General features: G+C 46.7%; 1 protein-coding gene across 9 annotated transcripts in view; it reads left to right on the top strand.

Annotated features, from left to right (window-relative positions):
* The window catches only part of Nav1 (neuron navigator 1), a 252,363-nt gene that overhangs the window by 198,521 nt on the left and 35,335 nt on the right, over positions 1-18,507 (top strand). For all 9 annotated transcript variants that reach the window (XM_063272611.1, XM_063272612.1, XM_063272610.1 and 6 more), the window contains 5 exon segments: positions 14,743-14,881; positions 15,192-15,489; positions 16,342-17,032; positions 17,443-17,877; positions 18,364-18,405. In XM_063272611.1, the coding sequence (XP_063128681.1) occupies positions 14,743-14,881; positions 15,192-15,489; positions 16,342-17,032; positions 17,443-17,877; positions 18,364-18,405 (1,605 nt within the window).

Genomic DNA, 18,507 nt, shown 5'->3' with positions numbered 1-18,507 from the left:
CACGATAAGATAATATACACCAGGAGGCTTCAACAACAAACGTTTCTTTTCTCAGAGTTCTGAAAGTCCCAGGTCAGGGCGCTATCAGAGTGGTTTCTGGTGGAGCTGCTCTTCCTGGTGTGTAGCCTGTTGCCTCCCCACCACGACCGCACACTGAAAGAAGGCTCTGGGCTTTCCATCCTCAATAGGATGTTGCCCCTATGGGATTAGAGCCCTACCCTATGACCTCATCCCCATCTCTAAATCTTAGTCACTATGTGAATGGAGGGGAGGATGTAATTCAGTCCAAAGCAGCATTTGGCTGGAGATGAAGCTCTGTGCTGGTGCATATGCTTAGCAGGTTCAGGGCTCTAATCCCCAGCACCAAAGAAAAATGTTCTAAATCGTAAGTTTTTTCCTTGAGGGGAAAAAAAAACAATATAAATACCAGTCGATATCTAGAAGGAAGAGAGTGTTAATCCCAGCACTCAGGAGGCAGAGACGGACAGTTCTCTGTGAGATTGAGGCCAGCCAAGTGTGCGTAGTGAGACCCTGCCCCTAAATACACACACACACACACACACACACACACACTCACACATACACACACGCATTCATAAATAAAATAAAAATTTAAAAGTGCAATGAGTAAGGCAGAGTGTTATGGAGGAAAGATGAGAAATTTAAAGTTTCTGGATCATACCCATGCTTAGAATCTTCAAAGTGTCATCAGATACCGGAACCTCGACCTTGGGTACAGAATTCTGTAGATAACTATAAGGACACCTGGCTCTCCAGACTGTGAGTGCCACCGTCCTAACAGACCGATGGTGGAGCATCATCTGGACACCATGCCTTTGTTTGTTCAAGTGCCGTTCTACCTAGAACTGGACCTCTAGTGATCCTAATGCCGCCCCCTGGGTATATCAGGGTGAGCGAGGGCTTGTGGGACCTGGAGCACGGAAGAGTTGACCAAGTTGATGAGAGTTGGGGCCAGGCAGACAGCTGTTTTCTCACTTTTCTGTTACATCATCAAAAAGAGCAGCAGAAGTGCCCTGGCATGCGTCAGAGTGGCTTTATATTCTGGTGGTGTGCTTTGGTGTGCCAGTTCTGTGTTTATTTATACCAACTCCCTTTCTAAATGCCTTGGGGAGCCCTGGCAGTCACTTTAGAAATTATGGCTGAGTGACTTAAGAGTAGTGATGGAAACCCGTGATTTCAAAGTTGAACAGAATGACGGTGGCGGGGCTCAGGACATGGGGGATGGGGGATAGGACACCGAGTGGGGGCAGAGTAGGATATGGGGGCAAACAGGATTGGGGGCTTGTTTTGACTTTCCCTTCCGGTAGGCTTGCTCTCAGAAATATTTCCAATTCTGTAAAGCTGACCTTTTAATTTTCCCAAGTTGTGTCTAGGTCAGAATTTGTCTTTAAATGTGGTAACAGGTACCAACAAGTGGTGGCCTCCCTGGCTATGGTAACTTCTTTCTGTGCTTCTGTATTTAATGTCCTGTAACAGATCAATAGGACTGAATTCTGACTTCAGGGATCCCTAATTCATTGTCTATTGTGAATTAAGGCTCAGCGTCTGGGAGCTGGGTTATTTAATCAAACAGTTCTGTTACTCAGACTGGCCTTAAGGATGTGCTAGGGTTTGACGGTGAAATGTCCCAGCTGGTGCCACTGTTTGGGAGGATGGCGGAACCTTTAACAGGAAGCCTCACTGGAGGAGGAGATCACTGAAGATCGTTGGTGAGGTAGTATGGCCTGGCCCTACTTTTGTTCTTTCTCTGCTTCCTGAATGAGGATACAGTGTGGTCCAGCCAGCAAGATGGTTCCCTCATGATGAACTCTGCACCCCTCCCCCCCCACAAACTCTGAAGTAAATAAAATAAACCATTCTCCCTTAAGTTGCTCTGGCCAGAGTATTTTGTCCCAACAGTGAGAAAGTCATTAAACCAGAAAGTGTCTTTAATTACTAACACCCTTAGTTTTCTGAGACTGGAGTATTGTGGCACTTACTGCTAATCTATCTTGAAGTTGAGTTTTCCTAACTGTGTAATCCTCTGAAGTTCACACACCCATTCTTCGGAATTTCTTCTTGGTGATCTTTACCTTTGCTTTATCTTTACGTGACATAACTCCCAGCTCAAAACAACCTGGTATTGGCATCCTTTCCCCTCACTCAGTGTGGAACCCATGCTCCCCTCCCGTTGTCTGCCTCTGTTGGCCAGATTCGCCTGGCTTGCCGCAGTCCCTGCCAAACCACAGACATGTACTGGAGCAGACACCCTACTCTCCCTTGCTCTGGGAGTCCTCCCGAGTCCACACGAGGGTGAGAAGCAAGGGAGATAATTGACTTTAAGGATTGTTCTAGATGCTTTTGGTACAGTTTCAAAGCTGAGCACTGCAGTTGCCCCATTTTGTTCTAATTCTTCCAACACCGCTACACGTCTCCCTCGCCAGCTTGTCCCTGTCTCCCTCTCTTTTTCTTTTAGCTCGCTAAGTAACGTGCCTTGCCGTCCTCCTGCCTAAGCCTCCAGAGTGCTGGGATAACCAACATGTGCTGCTACTCATAGCCCCATTGTCTTTTTTGGAAAACACTCGTAGCTTTTTAACCTCCTAGATACTCTCTGAAGACCGTGGGTACAAACCTAACATGTGCACTAAGTGAGTTCTTCCTTCCATGTTTGATATCGATGAGAAGGACAGATGTCCTGACCGCCGAAGCAGTTAATGGATTTCGGTTCCTCTAAGCTGATATCTAGCACAGTGACCTACAGCTGCCTACTTAGCACAGAGCTTTTCAATGCAAATGAAAGACAAGGCCCATGTGTGACTTTAAACTTTCTAGTAGAATCAGTTTATAAAGTAAAGCAGGAGAAACTATGATCTTTCAAACCGAATACATCTAAAATAATTGTTCTAAAATAGAATTTATATAAAAATTATTAATAAAGATTTTTCCCCCATTCTTTTCTCCCTACTAAGTCTTTGAAAACCCCACTGCGATCTCAGCCTGAACTTGCCACATGGCAGGTACTCCGGGACACAGATCTAGATCCGCCACGCTGCTTTAAAAAAGAGGAAAATTTAAAACAATTCAACAAGCTGTGCAGCCAACTCCCATCTCCATGGACAGGACCAGGCACCATGATGGATTGAGTACTCTTAAACCTGGAGCCAAAATAAACCAAAACGGGAGGGAAGCTGAGGGAGGACGAACAAGGGAGTCTGTTTGCTGGAACAATCCATATCCCCGTGACTCTGACTCACCCTAGGGGAAGCATGGAATCTCACCTCCCTAAAGAATGCACAGAAGACAAATGAATAGTGAGATCTCTTTGCTATCCTAGATTGGTTGAGTTGGGAGTTCCAAACATGTTCCCTTGTTCAGCTGTGTTAACTTAGGCTTAGCCTGAGACAAGTAGTTCTTTGTGTCATTTCCTTGAGACTTCATAACTTTGTCTCTTCCTAACAAGAACTTACGACACACTGCTGGACTTTTAAAGTAAATGAGTGCTAACGTAAGAACCAGGCAGTAAAATAAACACTTAATATTGAATTATTTTTACCTACAAGAAGTTTTATATGATTGGACCTACTTCATCCACCTGTTTATGACTATCTTTATTCTTCTAATTTCCTACAGACTTATTTTCATTTATGTTTATTTTATGTGTGTGAGTGTTAAATGCCTGCATGTATGCAGTGCACACAGAGGCCAGAAGAGGGCATCAGATCCTCTGGAACTGGAGTTACAGGTGATTGTGAGCTGCCATGTGGGTGCTGGGAATTGAACTTGGGTCCTTGGAAGGCAAGCCAGCGCTTTTAACCACTGAGCCATCTCTAATATTTTGAGACAGGGCTTCACTTTGCAGCCCACATTACACTAGAGCTCGGCTCAGTCCTCCTGCCTTTGCTTGCTAAATGCTAGGATTATATACTGTTGCTCGCCTTGTTGCTATGACAAAACACCTGCTGCAAGGAGCACAGGAGAGAGGTGGGGAGGGACAGGAGGGGGGAGGGTTTGTTTTGGCTCATGGTTCTTTGGCTCACGGTCCTTTGGCTCATGGTCCAAGGCTGTGGTCCATCAAGACGAGGAAGCTAAGGCAGCAGAACTTTGAGGACCCATACATAGACATGCTCACAAAAAGCAGCCTTGTTTCTAGCTAGCTAGGAAGGTTAGCCTCCTTGGGAGGACAAGTGAATATTTAGCCTAAGCACTTAATTTTACCCCAGACTACATAGAGCTTTATAAACTTCTGTTTCCCCTTAACCTATTAAGAATAGTTAGATAAACACACACACACACACACACACACACACACACACCACAGCCATCCAGTGACAGCCATATATAAAACACACGCACTGTGAAAGCACTGATTCTTGTGGATTCATGAACGTTCTAGCCCTTGGGTGATCTTTAAAGCCAGGCTTACTATATTTGCCACCTGCTCAGCTTGGCTAGAGGGTGCTCTAAATTCTTTTGTCACCATTGCCTATTTAACTATAACTCAGTCGACTGCCATCCATCCCCTCTGATGTGTGTACGCTTGGTAGAACCTAGTGCTACCATGTTGGTTAAAGGGATGGAGACTCGTAGTCTTCTGACTCCAGTTCTGGCTTTTCATGATTGTTGGGTGATCTTCTTCCCTGAAGTTGGGTGTATTTCAAGGTCAAATGACTTCTTGAGCCTGTTCAGAGTTTAGAAGGCAGCATCAGCTTCTCTCTGTGCTAGATGGGAAAACAGGAAGTTGGAAGTGTCTCCTGGATGCATCCATGGTAGGCTTCCAAGTCCAAAACTCTTCCCGAGCATAATTCCAAAGAAGAAAACAAAATGGGGCCAGGGGTGTTTAAAACAACTTCTTGTAGTTTAGATATTTCTCTGCCATCAGAGAAGAAAGAAAGATTAGATTCCATAGTCACAGTTCTCACCCATTAAGCATTAGTTTGAACAACTTGGTCATTGACCCTCCAGGCATATATGTTCTGGACAGAAGAACCAGCTCAGTGTTCAAGTGTGGCTTTTGAGAACTTCACTGTGTCACTGAAGCAATAATTTTTTTCCTATGTAGTCACAAGCCTAGTCCACCCTTCGGTTAGCAAGGCCACACCCTTGGCCCTCTGGCTGCCCAAAGGCCTCCTTGGCCATTCTGGTTCCACGGGCCCAAATGTAAGGGGCAGGCACTATGAGAGAAGTCTGGGAGGGGTGACTGATCCTAGCCAAGAGCCATGTGAATGCTGGTGTTTTTCCCAGAGGGGAGGAGAGTTCCCTGCCCCGTGGATCACCACGTGTCTGCACAGACACAAACAGGGCAGTGTTCGGTGGAACTGGCCTCCTCACAGCCCTTCTTTTCATCCTACAGCAGAGATGGGTCCACCAGAGTGTTCCTTAGACTGGGGTATCAGTGCGAGGAAGTAGGCAAGAAAACAAGGAGGGTAATCAGTTTCCATTGTTAGATCCTAGATGAAGGACTTTATTTATTCTAAGGGCGCTCAGGGGGAGAATTCAGTAAGGTGTGGTGGAGTATCACGGTACATGGCATGCTTACCTAACAAGAATATACTGGATAAGCATGGTAAGCATTGTAGCATAGAAAGATTTTTTTTTTTAAACTTACCTATTTTGTATGTGTATATGAGAGAGACCAGAAACGGAGGGTGGGGGTTGGGGGGTGGGAGCACACCACATCACGTAGGTAGAAGAGAGGTCAAAGGGCAACTTTGGAGGAGTTAGTTCTCACCTTCCTCCTTGGTCAGGCAGAGCCTCTCGTTGTTTCTGCTATGAAAACTACTCCCAGGATGGCTGGTCCACATATCTGAGACTCCCGTCTTTTACTCCATCTTGCCCTAAGTGTGCTGCGATTACAGATGGATGCCACCACACCCAGCATTTTACATGGGTTCTGGGAATTGAACTCAGGTCTTCAGGCTGATGTAGGTCAGCACTTTTACCCACTGAGCCATTTTGCTGGCCCAAGTATTCTAATTGGCCTAAGTTCCAAAAGAGAGTGCACGCACTGTTCCTAGGGGAGAGGGATGCACGACAGGTTTATCCTTGTGTGGTAGTAGGGGACAGAAATCCACCATGGAGAAAGAGAAGAGAATAGCTGAATTTCATACAAAATAAGAGTTACCTATGTGTGGGCTGTAGACACCCTAATCACAGAACATGGGGACCCACTCCTAATTGTTTCTTGGAAGGTCTTCCCTAAATACACTGTCTCGGTGAGCTGAAGACTGAAGGCAGGGCAGAATGCTGAGAAACACCCAGCACATGCCCATTATGCACAGGAGCTCACAGCACAGCACAGTACAGTGAAATCTGCGAGCACAAGAGGAGAGACGAGAAAGACTCCGAAGAACCAGGACCTTTCACTGAGTGTGTAGAAGGGGCTCACTAGGAGCAAATGTCACCATAGGACAGAATGCTGGTGACCGGTGCCTATGGCTGGGCTGTATGGCTTAGAGACTACCCTGGAGTCTTGTGCTCAGAGCAAAGTCCTGCTGAAAGGACCATCTTGCTCCTGCATTGGAGAACCGACTGAGCAAATGTACAGGGAAGCCCAGACCCAAGTGTTCTACAAGGTTTACGGTGCCTGTTCTAAACCATTTGACTGTGGTGCTTTTCAGATATTTAATATCGCCATATAATTAAAAACAAAATGCAAAGAAACAAAACCACAAGACTCAAAAAGAGTCAGAAACATGACTAAGGAGGAAAATAGTTGGAAGAAGCAGATCAAGATATCAGAATTAGCCCATGAGAGGCATACATATTCTTTATAAATATGCTTAAGGGCCTAGTAAAGGTTAATTATGTTCTTGGAGAGATAGTGAATTTTAACAGTTAGCTGGAACTTCCAAGACAACATTTATGGCCTGTGTGTCACCACTCCCCACTAAGGATTCTTTGGAAACAAATTGCTAGTCATGTTTGTATCAGTCCCAAAGTCACCACTCCTTCCTTGAGGTTTTGCATTCCGACTTTTGTGTAAGCCAGGAAATCAAGGCCACAAGTGAGCTAAGTGCCTGCTATTTCAAGATACCATGTAAGCAAGATGGACGAGATTCGGTCTCCGCCCTCAGAGAAATTATTTCAGTAAAGAGATGTACAAACTTATTTCCAGACAGAGTATTCCTAGAGAGGAAGAGATACAGCAGGAGAAAAGGAGGGCGGGGGGGGGGTGTCCTTCTTGGCAAGGAGGATCATGGGACACCCGTGGAAGACGTGTCATTTGGTTTTAACCTTGAGATGGACAGGGCTTGTGTCCACTAATGGGAAAACCATGGGACGATGCCTGGACTCCAGAATCTTCACTAGCACCCAAATCATTGCACTGTGAGAGCAGAACCAGATTCCCCTGCAAGGCCTTTGTTCCCTGAGATCTAGTGAGATAGTTGGTCATCTAATAGGAGTCTAGGGGAAGGAAAAGTAGGGTGGAAATGGAAGCAGAAGAGGTACATATTATGTCAATATTTTTTTTTTTTTGGTTCTTTTTTTCGGAGCTGGGGACCGAACCCAGGGCCTTGCGCTTCCTAGGCAAGCGCTCTACCGCTGAGCTAAATCCCCAACCCCATTATGTCAATATTTTAACTTGGCAAATAAGGTTTTACTGAAGAAATGAATTTCTCTGTCTTCTACATTTCCCTGTGTGTGTTATCTTTAAATCTGTAATGACATTTATTTCCTTAATTTGGGGCGGAGGGGGGGTGTTTTTGAGACAGGATATCTCTTTGTGGTTGTCTGTCCTGGAACTCACTATGTAGACCAGGCTGGCCTCAAACTCAGAGATCCCCCTGCCTCTGCCTCCAGAGTGTGGAGGTTTAAAGCGTGTTCCACCACTGCCCTGTGCGCAGTCCCTGTGTCTTACATATGCTACATGTGCTATAGAAGCCCAATGAGTTCAGCACAACAAAAAGTTAGCAGGTCTTAAAACCTATTCGTCAGTCTGATTCTGATTTCTGTGCCCTTGATCACCATACTGCATATGATGGCTCAGGGATCTACTGATCCGACTTAGTGGGGAGGAGCTAACGGTGGGTTCGTTAAGCACCATATGCCAGGGAGATTAGGCCTCTGGTAGGTAAGCTGTGACACAAGAGAGAGAGAGGATCCGTAGAGTAGGACCAGTGAGAACGCTTACACTGGTTCATGGGAGAGGAGAGGGCCCTGAACCAAACCAAGGGCAGCGGGATGTTGGGGAGGGCAAGAGCTGAAGAGTTTGAGCTTCCTTCACTGTTGTTTGTTTGGATGACAGTGGTGAAACAGGAAACCCTGAAGCAATGGAGTGAGGGGCAGGAAGGTGTTAGTGGGAGGGAGGATGGGGAGATAGAACAGCAGTGGGAGAATAAGTACCCTATAGAGCAAAGCATTCACCCCTCATAACTCCTTCGAGCACCCTGGGCCTATGCTCGCTGGCAAGCGCTTCATTCTTCTCTGCTCCTGTCTGTGTTCAACCTAACCCCTTGTGCAGATATTCACGGTCGTTTCCTCTTCTATCCTGAGAGCAGCCGAAGTGACGTGGGGTGATCCGTAGGAGATGCTCTCAGCTTCTGTCTGCCTCGGTTGCCTGGTGGGGGTGGTTGTTTGGGCTTTTGAAAAGATTAGATCGTAAAGGAATGTTAAAGTTTCTCTGCTGCTTCGTGTCCTGGTGGACTTAGGTCTAGCTTGTTGCTGCCCAGGTCTCGTGCCCACCTGAGATCTGCTTGAGGAACAAAAGTAAGGAGAAGTCGGGGTGGGGGAACTACGGACCAAATAGCATTCAGTGTTTGGTGCTGTCCGGGAAGAGAGGTGGAAAGGTGGAGAGTTTCTCTTTTGGCTGAGAAATAGAGATGAAAAACAGGAGGGAGCCGGCAGAGAGCTTTTGAGTAAGCACAGGGATTCTGCACATCAAACCACAGATGCAATAGCTCTCGTTATCTGAGTTCTGTGTTCCTCTGTATTCTTTGGGGGCCAGATGTACATTGCCTTTCTTTCTCCGTGACCTCTTGAATGGCTGCTATTTACTGTGCTGTGCTCTGAGTCATGCGCTGATAAACTGCAAACTCTCCTAAAGATTTCTTGTCCTTGCACCGTCAGCAGCCTCATGTTTCAGGGCGGACCCTGTCCATCTAGCTTCTTTTCCCCTGTAGCTCTTTATTGAAAAAAAAAATTTCTCGATGTTTCTTTTAGTCTCTGTTTGATTAGATTATGAAACTTAAATCTGCTGTCTCTTTAGTGACTCAAAAGCTGCCCACTGGGGTATATCGTCTCCCTTCTCCCCAAAGCAAGCTCTGTTAAAACTCATTTGGGACGTTTCATTGCTGATCATTTGATATATATTACAACAAAAGTAAAATGACTCTAAAGAGTTTTCTCAAAAGTAAAATGATTTATATAAAGAGTTTTCTCTTAAGTCATAAAATCTTTAATACAAAGAATAAGAGAAGCCGGGTAGGGATGGTGCATGTCCCAGCATTCAGGGGGGTAGAGGCAGGCAGATCTGTGCCAGCCTGGTCTACAGAGTGAGTTCCAGGACAGCCAGAGCTGCAAAGAGAAACCCTGTCTTGGAGAGAGGGTTAACGGGTGGGATTCAGGGGAGGGAAACAGATACCTATCACCTATCATAACACCAGCACTCAGGAAACTAAAGAACATCACAAAGTCAGAGGTCACTATAGACTATCTAGGGCTGGCTAGATGGTTCAGCAGGTAAAGGAGCTTGTCGCCAAGCCTGACAACCTGAGTTCAATCCCCGGAACCCACATGGAAATAGAAAACCAACTCCACAAGATGTCCTTTGACTTGTACACATGATCTGTGGAAAGTAACACCCACCCCCCCAACACACAAATAAATAAATATGGGGAAAGACCCTATGTAAGGAAGCAAAGAGCTAATAGTGAAGAGAATATACAGGGCTGAATGAGAAGCGCAGGTAGGAACTGATCTGTGAGCCCTGAAGCCACACTGGGAGCCAGCAGTGAGGTCTGGCAGTGGTGCCGTCTGTACTCTCGAATTCTCAAAAGTCTGTGAGGTGATGGGATCAGCCACTATAATGGGGCCAGCAGGAAGGCTGAAACGGTAGGAATAGTTAACCCACATGCAAAACCCACATGGACTCTCCTCTCCTCAGCGGCCCTTTCTCTTTATCAACAGAAGGCCAGCCATCTCTGGATAGAGGAAAGTGGTGGTGGTGGTGGTGGTGGTGGTGGTGGTGGTGGTGGTGGTGTGTTCTGAGTATGGACTTTGAGATTTCTAACACAAGTCAGCACAGCATTTGAACAAAATCCAGTAGAGAGTCAGTGAAGCTTGGCATGTTGAATGTTGACGGCTCCACACTGCTTCTCCAACTCAGTGTGCAGAACACCAGACTCTGCCCCTTCAGGGTAGAGTTTACAAGATTCATCTCTAGAGCATCTGGCCAACCCAAGAGAAGAGTACTTCAGTGACTCAGTGCAGTTCTACCTACTGTCCTGAAGCCATAGGTGCTAAGTCCTACCACTGTATGTATGCACAGAGCTTCCAAACAACAGTGTCCCTGTCTTATGCAGAATGGTCGGTCACACATCATCAGACACATGAAAAGAGTAGGAGAATCCCACCAGTTATAGTTCATTACTGATCTCTGTTCTTCTAATCCTCCTCACTCACCCCACCCCCACTCCAGCCTTAGACAGGGGCTCACCGTGTAGCCCAAGCTAACGCGGATAACCAATGCAAATAGAACAAAGTACTGTGGTATGAGGATCTGAGGAGAGATCGTAGCCCTCCCTCCCTTCCCAATAAGTGAAGGAGCGCTCAGAAAGTCTTCGAGGGCTGAGAGAAGATGTCAGATATGGAGGCAGAGGCAGGTGGATCTCTGTGAGTTCAAGGCCAGCCTGGACTACAGAGCTAGTTCCAGGACAACCAGAGCTACTTAAGAGAAACTCTGTGTGATGGTTTGTATATGCTTGGCCCAGGGTGTGGCCCTGTTGGAGTAGGTGTGGCCTTGGTGCAGTAGGCGTGGCACTATGAGCATCCTAGCTGCCTGGAAGTGAGTATTCTGCTAGCAGCCTTCAGATGAAGATGTAGAACTCTCAGCTCCTATGGCACCATGTCTGCCTGGATGCTGCCATGTTCCTGCCTTGATGATAATGGAGTGAACCTCTGAACGTGTAAGCCAACCCAATTAAATGTTGTCCTTATAAGAGTTGCCTTGATCATGGTGTCTGTTCACAGAAGTAAAACCCTAACTTAGACACCCTGTTTCAAACCCCACTACCACCACCAAAAGAAAAGCTTAAGAAACTCAGGAGTTTCAGCCTAAAAACCCATTATTTGTATAAAAGACATTCTAGAAGAAAATTGAAAAATGAAAAGAAAAATCCTCAAAAGCAAAACTTTGTGGGACGAAGGCAAGAAGATCAGGAGTTGAAGTCCATCCTCAGCTCCACAATGAGTTAAAGGCCAGCTTTGATAACATGAGTCTGTCTCAGGAAGAGGAAAAAAGAGCCAGCGAGATGGCTTAGCAAGTAAAAAACCTGATGAGAAGAGTTGGATCCTAGAACTGACCAAAAATGCAGTGGTAGCTCCTATCTGTAATCCCAGCACTCCTAGGCAGACACGGGGCAGAGGCAGGAGACCCTCCCTCCTGGGGCCATCTGCCTGCAGAATGCAGGGCAGCGGAGAGAGGGAACTGACCCCTAGAGCAACTTTCCCAGGAACCTCAAGGAAGAGGTGCTTCATTAAGGCAGCACAGGAAAGCAAAACCCAGTGAGAATGTCTAGCTTAATTAACCAGTCTGTCCTGTGGAGGCATGGCCCAGAGCCGGCTCCCAGGCAGATAGAGAGCAAACAGCAAAGAACAGAGATGGGCAGAGACTCTAAGTAAACACACAAACGATGAGCAAAGTTAGCTTACAAGACAGAAAAGAAAAAAGCAAGAAAGGAACAATGTTATTAACAATGTTTCTATTTTTTTTTTTAAGATAAGAAATGCCTCCCTCCAGCTGAGTACCCCCCATAGAGGTACTTAAGCCTTAGGTGACAACAGTAGAATTTTCCCTTGTACAACCTGCAAACTTGCTGGGAAATTTTTAACTACTGTGTAGCCTTCTCTGGTAACTTTTAGCTTTTTGTTTTGTTTTGATGTAGGAAAGAGCTTTGGAGGTTGGAGAGATGGCTCAGAGTTTAAGAGAAAGGACTGCACTTCCAGGGAGCCTGGGTTCAGTTCCCAGCACCCACATGACAGCTTACAACCATCTAACTCCGGTCCTACAGGATCCGACACCCTCTTTGGGATTCTGTGGGCACCATGCATGCACGTACTGCACTGCACAGACATGCATGCTGACAAAACACCCGTACACATAAAATAAACCAGCAAATGAATGAAAGAAAACCCCGCTGCCATTTGGCACTGGTCTAAATGGCCAGCACGCGAAGGTCCATTCTGGATTCCTGGCCTGCTGTGGTCTTCTGTTTCTGCAGAGTTCTTCCACAGAGAGCTATCCCCGCTGAAGGCCCTTGATTACCAATAATTAATCTCAGATGAAAGATTCAGTACTCCAGGCTTCCTCTGTCTCTGACCTAAGAGAACATGCTGTGAATGGTTTCTTTGTTTGCCTGCCAGAGATCTTATCTGAGGCCATAAGAGTTGATAGGACCATTGAGTCAGCATTGATCTTTCCCCAGTACCCTTCTTCTGCAAAAAAAGGGCTGTGTGGCGTCTCAACCCTGGATAAAAGGGAGATTTAATATACGACACAGGGGTTCATTCAGTAACAGCTATATTTAATGGTAGTAAAATCTAAATAACTTTGCAGTGTGTCCTAACCCCCGTGTTTTCTCTGCTGTTTCTCAATGTATTTGGCTAAATCACTACAGAGCAGCCAAGCCAAATGGCTAAACCACCCACTGTCTTATTCCCAGCACATGAATTAGAGGGGAGTCAGCTGAAATCCGGGCCAGGGCTCATAAATGACTCGTATGTCTGATTTTTTTGTTCCATGATCTGAAACTCAAAATAAATCAGAAAAGAAACCTATTCCAATTACCGGCACAAAGTCCTCCAGCCTTGTACATGCGCGGGGCTGATAAACAAGTCCGTTCTGACCAGATATAAGACTTAGAGGTCAATTCCAAAAGCATAAACAGACTCTCGCATGTAGCGAGCTTACGGAGTTTATGGAACTCTTGTGTTCGGTTCAAGACTCTCAAGCCAAAGTGAAAACTTAAGATCCTTTTAGGAAGAGCTCGGAACAGGAGACCTTTGAAGAAGGGTCCTAAGAGACAAATTCTGGGCTTATAAGTCAGTGCTCATTGCCGGGCCTGGTAATCCCAGCTACTAAAGACCGAGGCGGGAAGATGAGTATAAGTGAGTTCAAAGCTAACCTGGGCAACTTAGTGAAACCCGTGTTTTGAAATCTTAAAAAAGAGAAAGAGAAATGAAGGAGCAGAAGTCCCTTTGTTGGGGCTGTAGTAGATGACATGCCTAGTATATATAAGTCGCTGATCTCCATCTTTGGTAGCACACATGCACACTAGGGAACGTGGTCTAACAGAAGCCTCAGCCCAGTGTACAAAGATAGATCAAGAAGGTGGTGGGCATGCAAAGGTGGCCGTTTGGTTTAGCTATTTAGAATAAACTTGCTATAAAAAAAATTAAAGTTCCTGACTACAACTTGTTAAAGTTAAAAATCGAACTAAGGAAGGGTTCAAGGACCAAGCTATATCAAGGTATAGTTAAGTTCATTTCAAACACAGGTCTGGGGCTCCAGATACAAATGTTTAAGAACAGATGTTGGACACCTCTCTTCAGTACCTTACATCTGATATATATTTCTTGAATTGGGCACGAACTGATTACTATTTGGCAGGAATCTTGCCCTTCTAGGAGAAAAGCAGCCTAGGAGCAGAACCTGACTCCAGAGGGCAAAGAGAAGGACCAGGACTGAAAGTTCTGGAAAAGAGAAGTGTGAATTGGAGAGAAAAGTCATCAGTAGAGAACTTAACCTCAAATGCACAAAGCCCTCTTGGATTCAACCTCCAGCATGGAAAAACACACAAACAAGAACAAACCCAGAGAAGCCTTTGCCTGGTCTCCGTTCCTAGGTGCAGAAAGTCTCAGAGGCCAGGCGGTGGTACGCACAACTCTGACCCAACACTGGGGATTTAAGGCAGAGGCAGGTGGATCTCTTGAGTTTGAGGCCAGCCTGATCTACAGAGCGAGTTCCAGGACAGCCAGGGCTATACAGAGAAACTTTGTCTTGAAAAGCCAGAGAACTTTTTTTTTTTTTTAAAGAAAGTACAAGGATTCCTGGAAAAAATATATCTAAAAACTAACAAAAACACAAGATTGTAAGGTTGAGAGCTGACATTTGTTGCTGTTGTTTGTGAGGTGTGTTCTTGCCACACTGCACACGTGGAGGTTAGAAGGTAGCTCTATGGAGTCGGCTCTCTCCTCTCACCTTTATGCAGGTTCTGAGGATTGAACTCCAGCGATCTACCCATGGCGCCATCTCAACAGCCCCTCCTTGTCTTTAAAACACACCTTCCTGCCAAGGAAATATGACACTGTCTCTTGCTAAGTGCCAACTGCTTCTTCCTTCTATAGTAGAATATCAAATTACGAGAACATTTAAGTCATACTGTGAGTTATCCGCAAACCCAGGACTAACCCCAGGCCGCCTTCTTTGGGAAGAATAGTATGAAGCCATTCATCATCCATGTGAGACGCCGTGTCTAGCACTGACTTAAAACTAAACAGCTCACCTTTCTCCCTCTTTTCCTGCAGCTGGGATGAAAGCAGCTCCATCAGCAGTGGGCTCAGCGATGCCTCGGACAACCTCAGCTCAGAAGAGTTCAACGCTAGCTCCTCCCTCAACTCCCTCCCAACCACTCCCACTGCTTCCCGGAGGAGCTCTACCATAGTGGTAAGTGATTTCTGCAGCCGGGTAGACCCCAAGGTCAAGGTGAACACGAAATCAACTGGGAGGGACCTGCATAAATGTTGTCATTGTGTCAGTTATTTTTCCATCCCACCTATCTAGAAGGACAGATTGGAGAAGGAGAAGCATCCTAGAGATTAGATAAAGTAACTTCTCCCCAGAACCCTAGGAATGGAGGGAAACCCTAGTTGATTTAACGCTATGGGATAATCAAGGCCCTTCAGCTCACCTTGCTACCCTCCACCCCCCTGCGCCCCCCAAAGCAACTTACTCTGCCTTTCCCTCTTCTCGTTAGCTACGCACAGACTCCGAGAAGCGCTCCCTGGCAGAGAGTGGGCTCAGCTGGTTCAGTGAGTCAGAGGAGAAGACCCCTAAGAAACTAGAGTACGATAGCGGCAGCCTGAAGATGGAACCCGGGACATCAAAGTGGCGGAGAGAGCGACCAGAGAGCTGTGATGACTCATCCAAGGGTGGAGAACTGAAAAAGCCCATCAGCCTGGGACACCCAGGGTCCTTGAAAAAGGGAAAGACCCCACCGGTGGCTGTCACCTCTCCCATCACTCACACTGCCCAGAGTGCCCTCAAAGTCGCAGGTGAGTTGGAATACAGGAGGGATAAGGTGGGGGACCTCTCCTGGATGGTTTTCCTCGAATCACAAAACTCATGCTAGCATGATGCTATCATGATAGCAAAGGCTTGCCTAACTGCTTTAGTGTACAGTATCCTTTCTGATCTCTAGGATAGTCCTGTGGGTTAGGAAAGACAGGTGTTACTATTTTACAGATGTGGGAAATAACTCAGGGGTGAGCTGGCTGAGCTACAACCACACAGCTGAAAACACTAAAAAGAGGGAGACAGTGTACCCAGGGACAGGTTTGACCTCCCTTCCTCTTCCCTCCTTCCTCAACTTTTCCCCACCTACCCTTCCTTCTCATCCAATGATAGGCTTCGCCTTATCCTGGACCTGCCTTGCTGCATAATGACATCATCCTATACCAAACAGCCGAAACAGCAGAACGGAAGTACTTTGTTTGCAGGGCTTGCCCCGTGGGTCTCTTACAGCTTTAATCGACATTTCCCTCTGGTGTCTACACATTGCCTTGTCTGATTCATAGTTTTCCCTCCTTGTTCTTCCTTGACCAGTTATCAGACACACTTCCTTCTTGATCATTTTTGTGGTCACTTCTGCCATTTTAATCAAAAATAAACTGTCCTACAGTTTACAGAAAATAATAATAAAAAAAAAACTAAATGAAAAACCTGCTTCCTCCCACAGGCCCTCTGGCAAGAAACTGTATCTGCTTATCCAGTACCTGTTTGCCCATATTTAGGCCTCTAGATCTTCATACTATATAGCCAGTTGTTCCTTTTCCCCCAGAGAGAAGAAAACGTGTTTTTAAGATATCATGATAGCAACCCCTCCTCTCTTTGCTGCCCTCTCCCAGGCAAGCCTGAAGGCAAGGCTACAGACAAGGGTAAGCTCGCAGTGAAGAATACTGGGCTCCAGCGCTCCTCTTCCGATGCTGGCCGGGACCGTCTGAGTGATGCTAAGAAGCCCCCCTCGGGCATTGCTCGCCCCTCTACTTCAGGATCCTTTGGTTATAAGAAGCCTCCCCCTGCTACCGGCACAGCCACTGTCATGCAGACCGGTGGCTCAGCCACTCTCAGCAAGATCCAGAAGTCCTCAGGGATCCCTGTCAAGCCACTGAATGGGCGCAAGACGAGTTTGGATGTGTCCAACAGTGTAGAGCCCGGATTCCTTGCTCCAGGAGCACGGTCCAACATCCAATACCGTAGCCTGCCCAGGCCAGCCAAGTCCAGTTCTATGAGTGTGACTGGGCGGGGTGGACCTCGGCCTGTTAGCAGCAGCATTGATCCCAGTCTTCTCAGCACCAAGCAGGGTGGCCTTACACCCTCCAGACTGAAGGAACCTTCCAAGGTTGCCAGTGGTCGGAGCACTCCAGCCCCCGTCAATCAGACAGACCGGGAAAAGGAGAAGGCCAAAGCTAAGGCTGTGGCCTTGGACTCAGACAACATCTCCTTGAAGAGTATAGGCTCCCCAGAAAGCACTCCCAAGAACCAAGCAAGCCACCCTCCAGCCACCAAGTTAGCAGAGCTGCCACCAACCCCTCTCAGGTACCCACACTGGGCAATGTCTTCTCTTCCTGTGTCTCCAGCCTTAAACTAGATGTGGTATGGCCTATCTGTTGCATCTCTATACCTTTGCATGGATCCTTCCTCTCTCCTCTGTCCCATCTTTCTGAAGACTCACTTTGTTTCTATTGTCCCGTGTCAACACTGTCTTTAGTACCTGTGTGCATGTCGTTTGTTCATTTGCATGTTCCCCAAATGGCCTCGTGGTCTCCCTTACAATGGGAGGTGCTGTGTGTCAGGTGTTGAATCTCTTTCTAGTTGACTATCAGCAGCATCAGAGGAAACATTTCACTGAGTAGGTGGCCTGGAGAAAAAGGGAACTAGAAAAGGATTCCCTTTTGCCCTGTACTTTGTTAATTCTAAATGTTGTCTTTTGTCTCCACTCCTCTCAGGGCCACAGCCAAAAGCTTTGTCAAGCCACCCTCCATAGCCAATCTAGACAAGGTCAACTCCAACAGTTTGGATCTACCATCTTCCAGTGACACCCATGCCTCAAAGGTCCCAGATCTGCATGCTACGAGCTCATCCACTGGGAGCCCTCTCCCTTCTTGCTTCACCCCCAGCCCAGCACCTATCCTCAATATTAACTCAGCCAGCTTCTCCCAGGGCCTGGAGCTAATGAGTGGTTTCAGTGTCCCAAAGGAGACCCGCATGTACCCCAAACTCTCAGGCCTGCACAGGAGCATGGAGTCCCTCCAGATGCCAATGAGCCTGCCCAGTGCCTTCCCCAGCACTGCCCCCATCCCCACCCCACCTACTGCTCCATCAGAGGAAGAAACAGAAGAGCTGCCCTGGAGTGGAAGCCCCAGGGCCGGACAATTGGACAGGTACGTAGTAGAGCCAGAGCTGAGCCTGCCTCAGACTCACTTGGCCTTTATCAGGTCCCCCCACTACCACGTCGTGACATTTGATTCTTTTTCTCACATTTTGAATAATTCCTTTCTAACTCCTTGGGAAGTGTCAGCTGTTTTTCTTTTGGTCTCATGTCTCTGAAGTCTCAGAATTAGTTGTGTTTGTCTTCTGGCTTTTGCTCTCAAGAGCAAAATCTGTTCTATTATATCATATCCTGGCCCTCACCTTCTACAGTTGCACCTTTTAAATGGCCAACTCTACCGTCACTTCTAACAGGAGGAAAACATGCACCATTTCAGATCCTCCCCAAGTTCTGAGTCAAGAATTTGATTGTGACTGTCTTAGTATTTGTTCATACAGACTTTCACAGTCTGATACACGATCCCTAGAGGCTACACCCTTCAAACTTACTCTCCCAAACCCCATCCTGGGCCCACCCGCCTTTCTCTTTCTCTCCACAGCAATCAGCGGGATCGGAATACCCTCCCCAAGAAAGGACTCAGGTAACCTTCAATGTGGGGGTTTTTGTTATATTGTTTTGTTTCCGGTTTGTTTTATTTTGTTTTGTTTTCCATAACATACATATCCAAGACTCCTAGCCTATT

This window comes from Rattus norvegicus, chromosome 13, assembly GCF_036323735.1.
Source record: "Rattus norvegicus strain BN/NHsdMcwi chromosome 13, GRCr8, whole genome shotgun sequence".
NCBI lineage: Eukaryota > Metazoa > Chordata > Mammalia > Rodentia > Muridae > Rattus > Rattus norvegicus.
Note: the sequence above shows the minus strand (reverse complement) of the source record. Positions and strands in the feature narration are given on the sequence as shown.